Source organism: Heptranchias perlo, chromosome 9 (assembly GCF_035084215.1).
Source record: "Heptranchias perlo isolate sHepPer1 chromosome 9, sHepPer1.hap1, whole genome shotgun sequence".
NCBI classification, from domain to species: domain Eukaryota; kingdom Metazoa; phylum Chordata; class Chondrichthyes; order Hexanchiformes; family Hexanchidae; genus Heptranchias; species Heptranchias perlo.
The window spans coordinates 85,940,010-85,960,175 of record NC_090333.1 but is presented as its reverse complement, the minus strand read 5'-3'; the positions used below and the strand labels follow the sequence as shown (position 1 = coordinate 85,960,175).

At 47.0% G+C, this 20,166-nt stretch overlaps 1 protein-coding gene across 1 annotated transcript in view; it reads right to left on the bottom strand.

The window, feature by feature from the left end:
- The window catches only part of LOC137325074 (collagen alpha-1(V) chain), a 55,562-nt gene that overhangs the window by 22,065 nt on the left and 13,331 nt on the right, over nt 1-20,166 (bottom strand). The window contains exons 6-7 of the mRNA XM_067989771.1: nt 18,776-18,832; nt 592-736 (exon numbers count right to left, since the gene is read on the bottom strand). Of these exons, the coding sequence (XP_067845872.1) occupies nt 592-736; nt 18,776-18,832 (202 nt within the window). The remainder of the gene's footprint in view (nt 1-591; nt 737-18,775; nt 18,833-20,166) is intronic.

Below are 20,166 nucleotides of genomic sequence, written 5' to 3'. Positions count from 1 at the left end.
GACTCTCTCCACACACACAGTGAACTGGACTCTCTCCACACACACAGTGAACTGGACTCTCTCCACACACAGTGAACTGGACTCTCTCCACACACACAGTGAACTGGACTCTCTCTCCACACACAGTGAACTGGACTCTCTCCACACACAGTGAACTGGACTCTCTCCACACACAGTGAACTGGACTCTCTCCACACACACAGTAAACTGGACTCTCTCCACACACAGTGAACTGGACTCTCTCCACACACAGTGAACTGGACTCTCTCCACACACAGTGAACTGGACTCTCTCCACACACAGTGAACTGGACTCTCTCCACACACAGTGAACTGGACTCTCTCCACACACAGTGAACTGGACTCTCTCCACACACAGTGAACTGGACTCTCTCCACACACAGTGAACTGGACTCTCTCCACACACAGTGAACTGGACTCTCTCCACACACAGTGAACTGGACTCTCTCCACACACAGTGAACTGGACTCTCTCTCCACACACACAGTGAACTGGACTCTCTCCACACACAGTGAACTGGACTCTCTCCACACACCAATGTTGATCTTCTAGTGATGTTTGATGAACTCACCGTCTGGTAGCCCGGGGGAACAGATCATCAGGTCAAGACAGCAGGTTGCTGGATTCTCCTTCGTCCCCAAGTCCAGGCCGGTGCAGTCCTTGCTGGTCCTCTCGCAGTCCAGGAGCGTGATGCTCCGCCTCTCCTTATCTGTTAACTGTGGGACAGAAAAGCAGAGGTTATCAAGGAATTGCAGTGTCAGGTTCGGGTTGGCCAGGATTGAGATTCCTTCAATATTTGAACCATGTTCTCAACAGATTTCAAAGCAGATATTCATTTCTCTGTGTGAAATTACTGATAATCTCAAATATGGTGCTGCAATTAATTCCCACTTCAAACATGCAGCACAGGCCTCATGATATCGAAAAATCCATCCAGTTACACAGTGAGTGACCCTGACCATGAATAAACAGTGACTCTGCACAGTTACACAGTGAGTGACCCTCACCCTGAATAAACAGGGACTCTGCACAGTTACACAGTGAGTGACCCTCACCCTGAATAAACAGGGACTCTGCACAGTTACACAGTGAGTGACCCTCACCCTGAATAAACAGGGACTCTGTACAGTTACACAGTGAGTGACCCTCACCCTGAATAAACAGGGACTCTGTGCAGTTACACAGTGAGTGACCCTTACCCTGAATAAACAGGGACTCTACAGTGACACAGTGAGTGACCCTCACCCTGAATAAACAGGGACTCTGTACAGTTACACAGTGAGTGACCCTTACCCTGAATAAACAGTGACTCTGTACACTGACACAGTGAGTGACCCTCACCCTGAATAAACAGTGACTCTGTACAGTTACACAGTGAGTGACCCTTACCTTGAATAAACAGGGACTCTGTACAGTTACACAGTGAGTGACCCTTACCTTGAATAAACAGGGACTCTGTGCAGTTGCACAGTGAGTGACCCTCACCCTGAATAAACAGGGACTCTACAGTTACACAGTGAGTGACCCTTACCTTGAATAAACAGGGACTCTGTACAGTTACACAGTGAGTGACCCTTACCTTGAATAAACAGGGACTCTGTACAGTTGCACAGTGAGTGACCCTCACCCTGAATAAACAGGGACTCTGTACAGTTACACAGTGAGTAACCCTCACCCTGAATAAACAGGGACTCTGTACAGTTACACAGTGAGTGACCCTCACCCTGAATAAACAGGGACTCTGTGCAGTTACACAGTGAGTGACCCTCACCCTGAATAAACAGTGACTCCGTACAGTTACACAGTGAGTGACTCTTACCCTGAATAAACAGTGACTCTGTACAGTTGCACAGTGAGTGACCCTCACCCTGAATAAACAGGGACTCTGTGCAGTTACACAGTGAGTGACAATTACCCTGAATAAACAGTGACTCTGTACAGTTACACAGTGAGTGACCCTCACCCTGAATAAACAGGGACTCTGTACAGTTACACAGTGAGTGACCCTCACCCTGAATAAACAGTGACTCTGTACAGTTACACAGTGAGTGACCCTTACCCTGAATAAATAGGGACTCTGTACAGTTACACAGTGAGTGACCCTCACCCTGAATAAACAGTGACTCTGTACAGTTACACAGTGAGTGACCCTCACCCTGAATAAACAGTGACTCTGTACAGTTACACAGTGAGTGACCCTCACACTGAATAAACAGTGACTCTGTACAGTTACACAGTGAGTGACTCTCACCCTGAATAAACAGGGACTCTGTACAGTTACACAGTGAGTGACCCTTACCCAGAATAAACAGTGACTCTGTACACTTACACAGTGAGTGACCCTCACCCTGAATAAACAGTGACTCTGTGCAGTTACACAGTGAGTGACCCTCACCCTGAATAAACAGGGACTCTGTGCAGTTACACAGTGAGTGACCCTTAACCTGAATAAACAGTGACTCTGCACAGTTACACAGTGAGTGACCCTCACCCTGAATAAACAGGGACTCTGTGCAGTTGCACAGTGAGTGACACTTACCCTGAATAAACAGGGACTCTACAGTTACACAGTGAGTGACCCTCACCCTGAATAAACAGGGACTCTGCACAGTTACACAGTGAGTGACCCTCACCCTGAATAAACAGGGACTCTGTACAGTTACACAGTGAGTGACCCTCACCCTGAATAAACAGGGACTCTGTGCAGTTACACAGTGAGTGTCCCTCACCCTGAATAAACAGGGACTCTGTACAGTTACACAGTGAGTGACCCTTACCCTGAATAAACAGGGAATCTGTACAGTTACACAGTGAGTGACCCTCACCCTGAATAAACAGTGACTCTGTACAGTTAGACAGTGAGTGACCCTCACCCTGTATAAACAGTGACTCTGTACAGTTACACAGTGAGTGACCCTCACCCTGAATAAACAATGACTCTGTACAGTTACACAGTGAGTGACTCTCACCCTGAATAAACAGGGACTCTGTACAGTTACACAGTGAGTGACCATTACCCAGAATAAACAGTGACTCTGTACACTTACACAGTGAGTGACCCTTACCCTGAATAAACAGTGACTCTGTACAGTTACACAGCGAGTGACCCTCACCCTGAATAAACAGGGACTCTGTACAGTTACACAGTGAGTGACTCTCACCCTGAATAAACAGTGACTCTGTACAGTTACACAGTGAGTGACCCTCACCCTGAATAAAGAGGGACTCTGTACAGTTACACAGTGGGTGACCCTCACCCTGAATAAACAGGGACTCTGTACAGTTACACAGTGAGTGACCCTCACCCTGAATAAACAGTGACTCTGTACAGTTACACAGTGAGTGACTCTCACCCTGAATAAACAGGGACTCTGTACAGTTACACAGTGAGTGACCCTTACCCAGAATAAACAGTGACTCTGTACACTTACACAGTGAGTGACCCTCACCCTGAATAAACAGTGACTCTGTACAGTTACACAGTGAGTGACCCTTACCCTGAATAAATAGGGACTCTGTACAGTTACACAGTGAGTGACCCTCACCCTGAATAAACAGTGACTCTGTACAGTTACACAGTGAGTGACCCTCACCCTGAATAAACAGTGACTCTGTACAGTTACACAGTGAGTGACCCTCACACTGAATAAACAGTGACTCTGTACAGTTACACAGTGAGTGACTCTCACCCTGAATAAACAGGGACTCTGTACAGTTACACAGTGAGTGACCCTTACCCAGAATAAACAGTGACTCTGTACACTTACACAGTGAGTGACCCTCACCCTGAATAAACAGTGACTCTGTGCAGTTACACAGTGAGTGACCCTCACCCTGAATAAACAGGGACTCTGTGCAGTTACACAGTGAGTGACCCTTAACCTGAATAAACAGTGACTCTGCACAGTTACACAGTGAGTGACCCTCACCCTGAATAAACAGGGACTCTGTGCAGTTGCACAGTGAGTGACACTTACCCTGAATAAACAGGGACTCTACAGTTACACAGTGAGTGACCCTCACCCTGAATAAACAGGGACTCTGCACAGTTACACAGTGAGTGACCCTCACCCTGAATAAACAGGGACTCTGTACAGTTACACAGTGAGTGACCCTCACCCTGAATAAACAGGGACTCTGTGCAGTTACACAGTGAGTGTCCCTCACCCTGAATAAACAGGGACTCTGTACAGTTACACAGTGAGTGACCCTTACCCTGAATAAACAGGGAATCTGTACAGTTACACAGTGAGTGACCCTCACCCTGAATAAACAGTGACTCTGTACAGTTAGACAGTGAGTGACCCTCACCCTGTATAAACAGTGACTCTGTACAGTTACACAGTGAGTGACCCTCACCCTGAATAAACAATGACTCTGTACAGTTACACAGTGAGTGACTCTCACCCTGAATAAACAGGGACTCTGTACAGTTACACAGTGAGTGACCATTACCCAGAATAAACAGTGACTCTGTACACTTACACAGTGAGTGACCCTTACCCTGAATAAACAGTGACTCTGTACAGTTACACAGCGAGTGACCCTCACCCTGAATAAACAGGGACTCTGTACAGTTACACAGTGAGTGACTCTCACCCTGAATAAACAGTGACTCTGTACAGTTACACAGTGAGTGACCCTCACCCTGAATAAAGAGGGACTCTGTACAGTTACACAGTGGGTGACCCTCACCCTGAATAAACAGGGACTCTGTACAGTTACACAGTGAGTGACCCTCACCCTGAATAAACAGTGACTCTGTACAGTTACACAGTGAGTGACTCTCACCCTGAATAAACAGGGACTCTGTACAGTTACACAGTGAGTGACCCTTACCCAGAATAAACAGTGACTCTGTACACTTACACAGTGAGTGACCCTCACCCTGAATAAACAGTGACTCTGTGCAGTTACACAGTGAGTGACCCTCACCCTGAATAAACAGGGACTCTGTACAGTTACACAGTGAGTGACCCTCACCCTGAATAAACAGTGACTCTGTGCAGTTTCACAGTGAGTGACCCTCACCCTGTATAAACAGGGACTCTGTACAGTTACACAGTGAGTGACCCTCACCCTGAATAAACAGGGACTCTGTGCAGTTACACAGTGAGTGACCCTTAACCTGAATAAACAGTGACTCTGCACAGTTACACAGTGAGTGACCCTCACCCTGAATAAACAGGGACTCTGTGCAGTTGCACAGTGAGTGACACTTACCCTGAATAAACAGGGACTCTACAGTCACACAGTGAGTGACCCCCACCCTGAATAAACAGTGACTCTGTACAGTTAGACAGTGAGTGACCCTCACCCTGTATAAACAGTGACTCTGTACAGTTACACAGTGAGTGACCCTCACCCTGAATAAACAGTGACTCTGTACAGTTACACAGTGAGTGACTCTCACCCTGAATAAACAGGGACTCTGTACAGTTACACAGTGAGTGACCCTTACCCAGAATAAACATTGACTCTGTACAGTTAGACAGTGAGTGACTCTCACCCTGAATAAACAGGGACTCTGTACACTTACACAGTGAGTGACCCTTACCCTGAATAAACAGTGACTCTGTACAGTTACACAGCGAGTGACCCTCACCCTGAATAAACAGGGACTCTGTACAGTTACACAGTGAGTGACTCTCACCCTGAATAAACAGTGACTCTGTACAGTTACACAGTGAGTGACCCTCACCCTGAATAAAGAGCGACTCTGTACAGTTACACAGTGGGTGACCCTCACCCTGAATAAACAGGGACTCTGTACAGTTACACAGTGAGTGACCCTTACCCTGAATAAACAGGGACTCTGTACAGTTACACAGTGAGTGACCCTCACCCTGAATAAACAGGGACTCTGTACAGTTACACAGTGAGTGACCCTCACCCTGAATAAACAGTGACTCTGTACAGTTACACAGTGAGTGACCCTCACCCTGAATAAACAGGGACTCTGTGCAGTTACACAGTGAGTGACCCTTACCCTGAATAAACAGTGACTCTGTACAGTTACACTGTGAGTGACCCTCACCCTGAATAAACAGGGACTCTGTGCAGTTACACAGTGAGTGACCCTTACCCTGAATAAACAGGGACTCTACAGTGACACAGTGAGTGACCCTTTCCTTGAATAAACAGGGACTCTGTACAGTTACACAGTGAGTGACCCTCACGCTGAATAAACAGGGACTCTGTACAGTTACACAGTGAGTGACCCTCACCCTGAATAAACAGTGACTCTGTACAGTTACACAGTGAGTGACCCTCACCCTGAATAAACAGTGACTCTGTACAGTTACACAGTGAGTGACCCGCACCCTGAATAAACAGTGACTCTGTGCAGTTTCACAGTGAGTGACCCTCACCCTGAATAAATAGGGACTCTGTGCAGTTACACAGTGAGTGACCCTTACCCTGAATAAATAGTGACTCTGTACAGTTACACAGTGAGTGACCCTCACCCTGAATAAACAGGGACTCTGTGCAGTTACACAGTGAGTGACCCTTACCCTGAATAAGCAGTGACTCTGTACAGTTACAGTGAGTGACCATCACCCTGAATAAACAGTGACTCTGTACAGTTACACAGTGAGTGACACTTACCCTGAATAAACAGGGACTCTACAGTTACACAGTGAGTGACCCTTACCTTGAATAAACAGGGACTCTGTACAGTTACACAGTGAGTGACACTCACCCTGAATAAACAGGGACTCTGTACAGTTACACAGTGAGTGACCCTCACCCTGAATAAACAGGGACTCTGTACAGTTACACAGTGAGTGACCCTCACCCTGAATAAACAGGGACTCTGTGCAGTTACACAGTGAGTGACCCTCACCCTTAATAAACAGTGACTCTGTACAGTTATAAACAATTTTACAACACCAAGTTATAGTCCAGCAATTTTATTTTAAATTCACAAGCTTTCGGAGATTTTCTCCTTCCTCAGGCAAACATTTGCCTGAGGAAGGAGAAAATCTCCGAAAGCTTGTGAATTTAAAATAAAATTGCTGGACTGTAACTTGGTGTTGTAAAATTGTTTACAATTGTCAACCCCAGTCCATCACCGGCATCTCCACATCTGTACAGTTAAACAGTGAGTGACCCTCAACCTGAATAAACAGGGACTCTGTACAGATACACTGTGAGTGACCCTCACCCTGAATAAACAGTGACTCTGTACAGTTACACAGTGAGTGACCCTCACCCTGAATAAACAGTGACTCTGTACAGTTACACAGTGAGTGACCCTCACCCTGTATAAACAGTGACTCTGTACAGTTACACAGTGAGTGACCCTCACCCTGAATAAACAGGGACTCTGTACAGTTACACAGTGAGTGACCCTCACCCTGAATAAACAGTGACTCTGTACAGTTACACAGTGAGTGACCCTCACCCTGAATAAACAGGGACTCTGTACAGTTACACAGTGAGTGACCCTCACCCTGAATAAACAGGGACTCTGTACAGTTACACAGTGAGTGACCCACACCCTGAATAAACAGGGACTCTGTACAGTTACACAGTGAGTGACCCTCACCCTGAATAAACAGTGACTCTGCACAGTTACACAGTGAGTGACCCTCACCCTGAATAAACAGGGACTCTGTACAGTTACACAGTGAGTGACCCTCACCCTGAATAAACAGGGACTCTGTACAGTTACACAGTGAGTGACCCTCACCCTGAATAAACAGGGACTCTGTACAGTTACACAGTGAGTGACCCTCTCCCTGAATAAACAGGGACTCTGTACAGTTACACAGTGGGTGACCCTCACCCTGAATAAACAGTGACTCTGTACAGTTACACAGTGAGTGACCCTCACCCTGAATAAACAGGGACTCTGTACAGTTACACAGTGAGTGACCCTCTCCCTGAATAAACAGGGACTCTGTACAGTTACACAGTGGGTGACCCTCACCCTGAATAAACAGTGACTCTGTACAGTTACACAGCGAGTGACCCTCACCCTGAATAAACAGGGACTCTGTACAGTTACACAGTGAGTGACTCTCACCCTGAATAAACAGTGACTCTGTACAGTTACACAGTGAGTGACCCTCACCCTGAATAAAGAGGGACTCTGTACAGTTACACAGTGGGTGACCCTCACCCTGAATAAACAGGGACTCTGTACAGTTACACAGTGAGTGACCCTCACCCTGAATAAAGAGCGACTCTGTACAGTTACACAGTGGGTGACCCTCACCCTGAATAAACAGGGACTCTGTACAGTTACACAGTGAGTGACCCTTACCCTGAATAAACAGGGACTCTGTACAGTTACACAGTGAGTGACCCTCACCCTGAATAAACAGGGACTCTGTACAGTTACACAGTGAGTGACCCTTACCCTGAATAAACAGTGACTCTGTACAGTTACACAGTGAGTGACCCTCACCCTGAATAAACAGGGACTCTGTGCAGTTACACAGTGAGTGACCCTTACCCTGAATAAACAGTGACTCTGTACAGTTACACTGTGAGTGACCCTCACCCTGAATAAACAGGGACTCTGTGCAGTTACACAGTGAGTGACCCTTACCCTGAATAAACAGGGACTCTACAGTGACACAGTGAGTGACCCTTTCCTTGAATAAACAGGGACTCTGTACAGTTACACAGTGAGTGACCCTCACCCTGAATAAACAGGGACTCTGTACAGTTACACAGTGAGTGACCCTCACCCTGAATAAACAGTGACTCTGTACAGTTACACAGTGAGTGACCCTCACCCTGAATAAACAGTGACTCTGTACAGTTACACAGTGAGTGACCCGCACCCTGAATAAACAGTGACTCTGTGCAGTTTCACAGTGAGTGACCCTCACCCTGAATAAATAGGGACTCTGTGCAGTTACACAATGAGTGACCCTTACCCTGAATAAATAGTGACTCTGTACAGTTACACAGTGAGTGACCCTCACCCTGAATAAACAGGGACTCTGTGCAGTTACACAGTGAGTGACCCTTACCCTGAATAAGCAGTGACTCTGTACAGTTACAGTGAGTGACCATCACCCTGAATAAACAGTGACTCTGTACAGTTACACAGTGAGTGACACTTACCCTGAATAAACAGGGACTCTACAGTTACACAGTGAGTGACCCTTACCTTGAATAAACAGGGACTCTGTACAGTTACACAGTGAGTGACCCTCACCCTGAATAAACAGGGACTCTGTACAGTTACACAGTGAGTGACCCTCACCCTGAATAAACAGGGACTCTGTACAGTTACACAGTGAGTGACCCTCACCCTGAATAAACAGGGACTCTGTGCAGTTACACAGTGAGTGACCCTCACCCTGAATAAACAGTGACTCTGTACAGTTATAAACAATTTTACAACACCAAGTTATAGTCCAGCAATTTTATTTTAAATTCACAAGCTTTCGGAGATTTTCTCCTTCCTCAGGCAAACATTTGCCTGAGGAAGGAGAAAATCTCCGAAAGCTTGTGAATTTAAAATAAAATTGCTGGACTGTAACTTGGTGTTGTAAAATTGTTTACAATTGTCAACCCCAGTCCATCACCGGCATCTCCACATCTGTACAGTTAAACAGTGAGTGACCCTCACCCTGAATAAACAGTGACTCTGTAAAGTTACACAGTGAGTGACCCTCACCCTGTATAAACAGTGACTCTGTACAGTTACACAGTGAGTGACCCTCACCCTGAATAAACAGGGACTCTGTACAGTTACACAGTGAGTGACCCTCACCCTGAATAAACAGTGACTCTGTACAGTTACACAGTGAGTGACCCTCACCCTGAATAAACAGGGACTCTGTACAGTTACACAGTGAGTGACCCTCACCCTGAATAAACAGGGACTCTGTACAGTTACACAGTGAGTGACCCACACCCTGAATAAACAGGGACTCTGTACAGTTACACAGTGAGTGACCCTCACCCTGAATAAACAGTGACTCTGCACAGTTACACAGTGAGTGACCCTCACCCTGAATAAACAGGGACTCTGTACAGTTACACAGTGAGTGACCCTCACCCTGAATAAACAGGGACTCTGTACAGTTACACAGTGAGTGACCCTCACCCTGAATAAAAAGGGACTCTGTACAGTTACACAGTGAGTGACCCTCTCCCTGAATAAACAGGGACTCTGTACAGTTACACAGTGGGTGACCCTCACCCTGAATAAACAGTGACTCTGTACAGTTACACAGTGAGTGACCCTTACCCTGAATAAACAGGGACTCTGTACAGTTACACAGTGAGTGACCCTCACCCTGAATAAACAGGGACTCTGTACAGTTACACAGTGAGTGACCCTCTCCCTGAATAAACAGGGACTCTGTACAGTTACACAGTGGGTGACCCTCACCCTGAATAAACAGTGACTCTGTACAGTTACACAGCGAGTGACCCTCACCCTGAATAAACAGGGACTCTGTACAGTTACACAGTGAGTGACTCTCACCCTGAATAAACAGTGACTCTGTACAGTTACACAGTGAGTGACCCTCACCCCGAATAAAGAGGGACTCTGTACAGTTACACAGTGGGTGACCCTCACCCTGAATAAACAGGGACTCTGTACAGTTACACAGTGAGTGACCCTCACCCTGAATAAACAGTGACTCTGTACAGTTACACAGTGAGTGACCCTCACCCTGAATAAACAGTGACTCTGTACAGTTACACAGTGAGTGACCCTCACACTGAATAAACAGGGACTCTGTACAGTTACACAGTGAGTGACTCTCACCCTGAATAAACAGGGACTCTGTACAGTTACACAGTGAGTGACCCTTACCCAGAATAAACAGTGACTCTGTACACTTACACAGTGAGTGACCCTCACCCTGAATAAACAGTGACTCTGTGCAGTTACACAGTGAGTGACCCTCACCCTGAATAAACAGGGACTCTGTACAGTTACACAGTGAGTGACCCACACCCTGAATAAACAGGGACTCTGTACAGTTACACAGTGAGTGACCCTCACCCTGAATAAACAGTGACTCTGCACAGTTACACAGTGAGTGACCCTCACCCTGAATAAACAGGGACTCTGTACAGTTACACAGTGAGTGACCCTCACCCTGAATAAACAGGGACTCTGTACAGTTACACAGTGAGTGACCCTCACCCTGAATAAACAGGGACTCTGTACAGTTACACAGTGAGTGACCCTCTCCCTGAATAAACAGGGACTCTGTACAGTTACACAGTGGGTGACCCTCACCCTGAATAAACAGTGACTCTGTACAGTTACACAGTGAGTGACCCTTACCCTGAATAAACAGGGACTCTGTACAGTTACACAGTGAGTGACCCTCACCCTGAATAAACAGGGACTCTGTACAGTTACACAGTGAGTGACCCTCTCTCTGAATAAACAGGGACTCTGTACAGTTACACAGTGGGTGACCCTCACCCTGAATAAACAGTGACTCTGTACAGTTACACAGCGAGTGACCCTCACCCTGAATAAACAGGGACTCTGTACAGTTACACAGTGAGTGACTCTCACCCTGAATAAACAGTGACTCTGTACAGTTACACAGTGAGTGACCCTCACCCCGAATAAAGAGGGACTCTGTACAGTTACACAGTGAGTGACCCTCACCCTGAATAAACAGTGACTCTGTACAGTTACACAGTGAGTGACCCTCACCCTGAATAAACAGTGACTCTGTACAGTTACACAGTGAGTGACCCTCACACTGAATAAACAGGGACTCTGTACAGTTACACAGTGAGTGACTCTCACCCTGAATAAACAGGGACTCTGTACAGTTACACAGTGAGTGACCCTTACCCAGAATAAACAGTGACTCTGTACACTTACACAGTGAGTGACCCTCACCCTGAATAAACAGTGACTCTGTGCAGTTACACAGTGAGTGACCCTCACCCTGAATAAACAGGGACTCTGTGCAGTTACACAGTGAGTGACCCTTAACCTGAATAAACAGTGACTCTGCACAGTTACACAGTGAGTGACCCTCACCCTGAATAAACAGGGACTCTGTGCAGTTGCACAGTGAGTGACACTTACCCTGAATAAACAGGGACTCTACAGTTACACAGTGAGTGACCCTCAGCCTGAATAAACAGGGACTCTGCACAGTTGCACAGTGAGTGACCCTCACCCTGAATAAACAGGGACTCTGTACAGTTACACAGTGAGTGACCCTCACCCTGAATAAACAGGGACTCTGCACAGTTGCACAGTGAGTGACCCTCACCCTGAATAAACAGGGACTCTGTACAGTTACACAGTGAGTGACCCTCACCCTGAATAAACAGGGACTCTGTGCAGTTACACAGTGAGTGTCCCTCACCCTGAATAAACAGTGACTCTGTACAGTTACACAGTGAGTGACCCTTACCCTGAATAAACAGGGAATCTGTACAGTTACACAGTGAGTGACCCTCACCCTGAATAAACAGTGACTCTGTACAGTTAGACAGTGAGTGACCCTCACCCTGTATAAACAGTGACTCTGTACAGTTACACAGTGAGTGACCCTCACCCTGAATAAACAGTGACTCTGTACAGTTACACAGTGAGTGACTCTCACCCTGAATAAACAGGGACTCTGTACAGTTACACAGTGAGTGACCCTTACCCAGAATAAACATTGACTCTGTACACTTACACAGTGAGTGACCCTTACCCTGAATAAACAGTGACTCTGTACAGTTACACAGCGAGTGACCCTCACCCTGAATAAACAGGGACTCTGTACAGTTACACAGTGAGTGACTCTCACCCTGAATAAACAGTGACTCTGTACAGTTACACAGTGAGTGACCCTCACCCTGAATAAAGAGCGACTCTGTTCAGTTACACAGTGGGTGACCCTCACCCTGAATAAACAGGGACTCTGTACAGTTACACAGTGAGTGACCCTTACCCTGAATAAACAGGGACTCTGTACAGTTACACAGTGAGTGACCCTCACCCTGAATAAACAGGGACTCTGTACAGTTACACAGTGAGTGACCCTTACCCTGAATAAACAGTGACTCTGTACAGTTACACAGTGAGTGACCCTCACCCTGAATAAACAGGGACTCTGTGCAGTTACACAGTGAGTGACCCTTACCCTGAATAAACAGTGACTCTGTACAGTTACACTGTGAGTGACCCTCACCCTGAATAAACAGGGACTCTGTGCAGTTACACAGTGAGTGACCCTTACCCTGAATAAACAGGGACTCTACAGTGACACAGTGAGTGACCCTTTCCTTGAATAAACAGGGACTCTGTACAGTTACACAGTGAGTGACCCTCACCCTGAATAAACAGGGACTCTGTACAGTTACACAGTGAGTGACCCTCACCCTGAATAAACAGTGACTCTGTACAGTTACACAGTGAGTGACCCTCACCCTGAATAAACAGTGACTCTGTACAGTTACACAGTGAGTGACCCGCACCCTGAATAAACAGTGACTCTGTGCAGTTTCACAGTGAGTGACCCTCACCCTGAATAAATAGGGACTCTGTGCAGTTACACAGTGAGTGACCCTTACCCTGAATAAATAGTGACTCTGTACAGTTACACAGTGAGTGACCCTCACCCTGAATAAACAGGGACTCTGTGCAGTTACACAGTGAGTGACCCTTACCCTGAATAAACAGTGACTCTGTACAGTTACAGTGAGTGACCATCACCCTGAATAAACAGTGACTCTGTACAGTTACACAGTGAGTGACACTTACCCTGAATAAACAGGGACTCTACAGTTACACAGTGAGTGACCCTTACCTTGAATAAACAGGGACTCTGTACAGTTACACAGTGAGTGACCCTCACCCTGAATAAACAGGGACTCTGTACAGTTACACAGTGAGTGACCCTCACCCTGAATAAACAGGGACTCTGTACAGTTACACAGTGAGTGACCCTCACCCTGAATAAACAGGGACTCTGTGCAGTTACACAGTGAGTGACCCTCACCCTGAATAAACAGTGACTCTGTACAGTTATAAACAATTTTACAACACCAAGTTATAGTCCAGCAATTTTATTTTAAATTCACAAGCTTTCGGAGATTTTCTCCTTCCTCAGGCAAACATTTGCCTGAGGAAGGAGAAAATCTCCGAAAGCTTGTGAATTTAAAATAAAATTGCTGGACTGTAACTTGGTGTTGTAAAATTGTTTACAATTGTCAACCCCAGTCCATCACCGGCATCTCCACATCTGTACAGTTAAACAGTGAGTGACCCTCAACCTGAATAAACAGGGACTCTGTACAGTTACACAGTGAGTGACCCTCACCCTGAATAAACAGTGACTCTGTACAGTTACACAGTGAGTGACCCTCACCCTGAATAAACAGTGACTCTGTACAGTTACACAGTGAGTGACCCTCACCCTGTATAAACAGTGACTCTGTACAGTTACACAGTGAGTGACCCTCACCCTGAATAAACAGGGACTCTGTACAGTTACACAGTGAGTGACCCTCACCCTGAATAAACAGTGACTCTGTACAGTTACACAGTGAGTGACCCTCACCCTGAATAAACAGGGACTCTGTACAGTTACACAGTGAGTGACCCTCACCCTGAATGAACAGGGACTCTGTACAGTTACACAGTGAGTGACCCACACCCTGAATAAACAGGGACTCTGTACAGTTACACAGTGAGTGACCCTCACCCTGAATAAACAGTGACTCTGTACAGTTACAGTGAGTGACCATCACCCTGAATAAACAGTGACTCTGTACAGTTACACAGTGAGTGACACTTCCCCTGAATAAACAGGGACTCTACAGTTACACAGTGAGTGACCCTTACCTTGAATAAACAGGGACTCTGTACAGTTACACAGTGAGTGACCCTCACCCTGAATAAACAGGGACTCTGTACAGTTACACAGTGAGTGACCCTCACCCTGAATAAACAGGGACTCTGTACAGTTACACAGTGAGTGACCCTCACCCTGAATAAACAGGGACTCTGTGCAGTTACACAGTGAGTGACCCTCACCCTGAATAAACAGTGACTCTGTACAGTTATAAACAATTTTACAACACCAAGTTATAGTCCAGCAATTTTATTTTAAATTCACAAGCTTTCGGAGATTTTCTCCTTCCTCAGGCAAACATTTGCCTGAGGAAGGAGAAAATCTCCGAAAGCTTGTGAATTTAAAATAAAATTGCTGGACTGTAACTTGGTGTTGTAAAATTGTTTACAATTGTCAACCCCAGTCCATCACCGGCATCTCCACATCTGTACAGTTAAACAGTGAGTGACCCTCAACCTGAATAAACAGGGACTCTGTACAGTTACACAGTGAGTGACCCTCACCCTGAATAAACAGTGACTCTGTACAGTTACACAGTGAGTGACCCTCACCCTGAATAAACAGTGACTCTGTACAGTTACACAGTGAGTGACCCTCACCCTGTATAAACAGTGACTCTGTACAGTTACACAGTGAGTGACCCTCACCCTGAATAAACAGGGACTCTGTACAGTTACACAGTGAGTGACCCTCACCCTGAATAAACAGTGACTCTGTACAGTTACACAGTGAGTGACCCTCACCCTGAATAAACAGTGACTCTGTACAGTTACACAGTGAGTGACCCTCACCCTGTATAAACAGTGACTCTGTACAGTTACACAGTGAGTGACCCTCACCCTGAATAAACAGGGACTCTGTACAGTTACACAGTGAGTGACCCTCACCCTGAATAAACAGTGACTCTGTACAGTTACACAGTGAGTGACACTCACCCTGAATAAACAGGGACTCTGTACAGTTACACAGTGAGTGACCCTCACCCTGAATAAACAGGGACTCTGTACAGTTACACAGTGAGTGACCCACACCCTGAATAAACAGGGACTCTGTACAGTTACACAGTGAGTGACCCTCACCCTGAATAAACAGTGACTCTGCACAGTTACACAGTGAGTGACCCTCACCCTGAATAAACAGGGACTCTGTACAGTTACACAGTGAGTGACCCTCACCCTGAATAAACAGGGACTCTGTACAGTTACACAGTGAGTGACCCTCTCCCTGAATAAACAGGGACTCTGTACAGTTACACAGTGGGTGACCCTCACCCTGAATAAACAGTGACTCTGTACAGTTACACAGTGAGTGACCCATACCCTGAATAAACAGGGACTCTGTACAGTTGCACAGTGAGTGACCCTCACCCTGAATAAACAGTGACTCTGTACAGTTACACAGTGAGTGACCCTCACCCTGAATAAACAGGGACTCTGTACAGTTACACAATGAGTGACCCTCACCCTGAATAAACAGGGACTCTGTACACTTACACAGTGAGTGACCCTCACCCTGAATAAACAGGGACTCTGTACAGTTACACAGTGAGTGACCCTCACCCTGAATAAACAGGGACTCTGTACAGTTACACAGTGAGTGACCCTCACCCTGAATAAACAGGGACTCTGTACAGTTACACAGTGAGTGACCCTCACCATGAATAAACAGGGACTCTGTGCAGTTACACAGTGAGTGACCCTCACCCTGAATAAACAGTGACTCTGTACAGTTAAACAGTGAGTGACCCTCAACCTGAATAAACAGGGACTCTGTACAGTTACACAGTGAGTGACCCTCACCCTGAATAAACAGTGACTCTGTACAGTTACACAGTGAGTGACCCTCACCCTGAATAAACAGTGACTCTGTACAGTTACACAGTGAGTGACCCTCACCCTGAATAAACAGGGACTCTGTACAGTTACACAGTGAGTGACCCTCACCCTGAATAAACAGGGACTCTGTACAGTTACACAGTGAGTGACCCTCACCCTGAATAAACAGGGACTCTGTACAGTTACACAGTGAGTGACCCTCACCCTGAATAAACAGTGACTCTGTACAGTTACACAGTGAGTGACCCTCACCCTGAATAAACAGTGACTCTGTACAGTTGCACAGTGAGTGACCCTCACCCTGAATAAACAGTGACTCTGTACAGTTACACAGTGAGTGACCCTTACCCTGAATAAACAGGGACTCTGTACAGTTACACAGTGAGTGACCCTTACCCTGAATAAACAGGGACTCTGTACAGTTACACAGTGAGTGACCCTCACCCTGAATAAACAGTGACTCTGTACAGTTACACAGTGAGTGACCCTCACCCTGAATAAACAGGGACTCTGTACAGTTACACAGTGAGTGACCCTCACCCAGAAGAAACAGGGACTCTGTACAGTTACACAGTGAGTGACCCTCACCCTGAATAAACAGGGACTCTGTACAGTTACACAGTGAGTGACCCTCACCCTGAATAAACAGGGACTCTGTACAGTTACACAGTGAGTGACCCTCACCCTGAATAAACAGTGACTCTGTACAGTTACACAGTGAGTGACCCTCACCCTGAATAAACAGGGACTCTGTACAGTTACACAATGAGTGACCCTCACCCTGAATAAACAGGGACTCTGTACAGTTACACAGTGAGTGACCCTCACCCTGAATAAACAGGGACTCTGTACAGTTACACAGTGAGTGACCCTCACCCTGAATAAACAGGGACCCTGTACAGTTACACAGTGAGTGACCCTTACCATGAATAAGCAGTGACTCTGTACAGTTACACAGTGAGTGACCCTCACCCTGAATAAACAGGGACTCTGTACAGTTACACAGTGAGTGACCCTCACCCTGAATAAACAGGGACTCTGTACAGTTACACAGTGAGTGACCCTCACCCTGAATAAACAGTGACTCTCTACAGTTACACAGTGAGTGACCCTCACCCTGAATAAACAGTGACTCTGTACAGTTACACAGTGAGTGACCCTCACCCTGAATAAACAGTGACTCTGTACAGTTACACAGTGAGTGACCCTCACCCTGAATAAACAGTGACTCTTTACAGTTACACAGTGAGTGACCCTCACCCTGTATAAACAGTGACTCTGTACAGTTACACAGTGAGTGACCCTCACCCTGAATAAACAGGGACTCTGTACAGTTACACAGTGAGTGACCCTCACCCTGAATAAACAGTGACTCTGTACAGTTACACAGTGAGTGACCCTCACCCTGAATAAACAGTGACTCTGTACAGTTACACAGTGAGTGACCCTCACCCTGAATAAACAGGGACTCTGTACAGTTACACAGTGAGTGACCCTCACCCTGAATAAACAGGGACTCTGTACAGTTACACAGTGAGTGACCCTCACCCAGAATAAACAGGGACTCTGTACAGTTACACAGTGAGTGACCCTCACCCTGAATAAACAGGGACTCTGTACAGTTACACAGTGAGTGACCCTTACCCTGAATAAACAGGGACTCTGTACAGTTACACAGTGAGTGACCCTTACCCTGAATAAACAGTGACTCTGTACAGTTACACAGTGAGTGACCCTTACCCTGAATAAACAGTGACTCTGTACAGTTACACAGTGAGTGACCCTCACCCTGAATAAACAGTGACTCTGTACAGTTACACAGTGAGTGACCCTTACCCTGAATAAACAGTGACTCTGTACAGTTACACAGTGAGTGACCCTCACCCTGAATAAACAGTGACTCTGTACAGTTACACAGTGAGTGACCCTCACCCTGAATAAACAGGGACTCTGTACAGTTACACAGTGAGTGACCCTCACCCTGAATAAACAGGGACTCTGTACAGTTACACAGTGAGTGACCCTCACCCTGAATAAACAGGGACTCTGTACAGTTACACAGTGAGTGACCCTCACCCTGAACGAAAGGAGGAGCACTATATGAACTCACCGGGTTGTCGTCCAGCTCGATACTGGGCCCTTTCAGTCCTGCTTGCCCGGCAGCTCCCTATGACGTACAGGATGGTGAATGTCATTAAATTGTTATTCTTTATTGATTCAAGTGTATCTCCCCAAAATATTCCAGAGATGCACCAAGCACTGTCTGGAGGTACCACTCACAGGGTCAGATGATTTCATTCCAATGAAGTTGTGTCACCACAAGATCTACCTTTGCCCCCCACTCGAAACAAACACTCTGCACTGGGTGCGGGCACTGCCCGTCAGCTGTGTCTTATTGGGCATCCCTCTCGTGTCTGTGTCAGGAGGTCGTGGTTTCAAGAACCCCCTCCAGAGACTGGAGCACCTAATCCAGGCTGACACTCCAGTGCAGTACTGAGGGAGCGCTGCGCTGTCGGAGGGTCAGTACTGAGGGAGCGCTGCACTGTCGGAGGGTCAGTACTGAGGGAGCGCTGCGCTGTCGGAGGGTCAGTACTGAGGGAGCGCTGCGCTGTCGGAGGGTCAGTACTGAGGGAGCGCTGCGCTGTCGGAGGGTCAGTACTGAGGGAGCGCTGCACTGTCGGAGGGTCAGTACTGAGGGAATGCTGCACTGTCGGAGGGTCAGTACTGAGGGAGCGCTGCACTGTCGGAGGGTCAGTACTGAGGGAGCGCTGCGCTGTCACAGGGTCAGTACTGAGGGAGCGCTGCGCTGTCACAGGGTCAGTACTGAGGGAGCGCTGCGTTGTCGGAGGGTCAGTACTGAGGGAGTGCTGCACTGTCGGAGGGTCAGTCGTGAGGGAGCGCTGCGTTGTCGGAGGGTCAGTACTGAGGGAGTGCTGCACTGTCGGAGGGTCAGTACTGAGGGAGTGCTGCACTGTCGGAGGGTTAGTACTGAGGGAGTGCTGCACTGTCGGAGGGTCAGTACTGAGGGAGCGCTGCGCTGTCGGAGGTGCCGTCTTTCAGCTGAGACGTTGAACCGAGGACCCGTCTGCCCTCTCAGGCGGATGTTAAAGATCCCATGGCCACTATCTGAGGAAGAGCAGGGGAGTTCTCCCCGGAGTCCTGACCAATATTTATTTCTCAGCCAACGTCACTAAAACAGATTATCTGCTCATTATCACATCACTATTTGTGGGATCTTGCTGTGCGCAAATTGGCTGCTGCATTTCCGACATTACAACAGTGACTGCACACGGACTGCAGCGGTTCAAGAAGGCGGCTCACCACCACCTTCTCAAGGGCAATTAGGGATGGGCAATAAATGCCGGCCTCGCCAGCGACGCCCACATCCCATGAACGAATAAAGAAAGAACTTCACAAGTACTTCATCGGTTGTAAAGCACTTTGGGACGTCCTGAAGTTGTGAAAGGCAAAAACTACACCCTGACTGAGAGCAAAGAATGG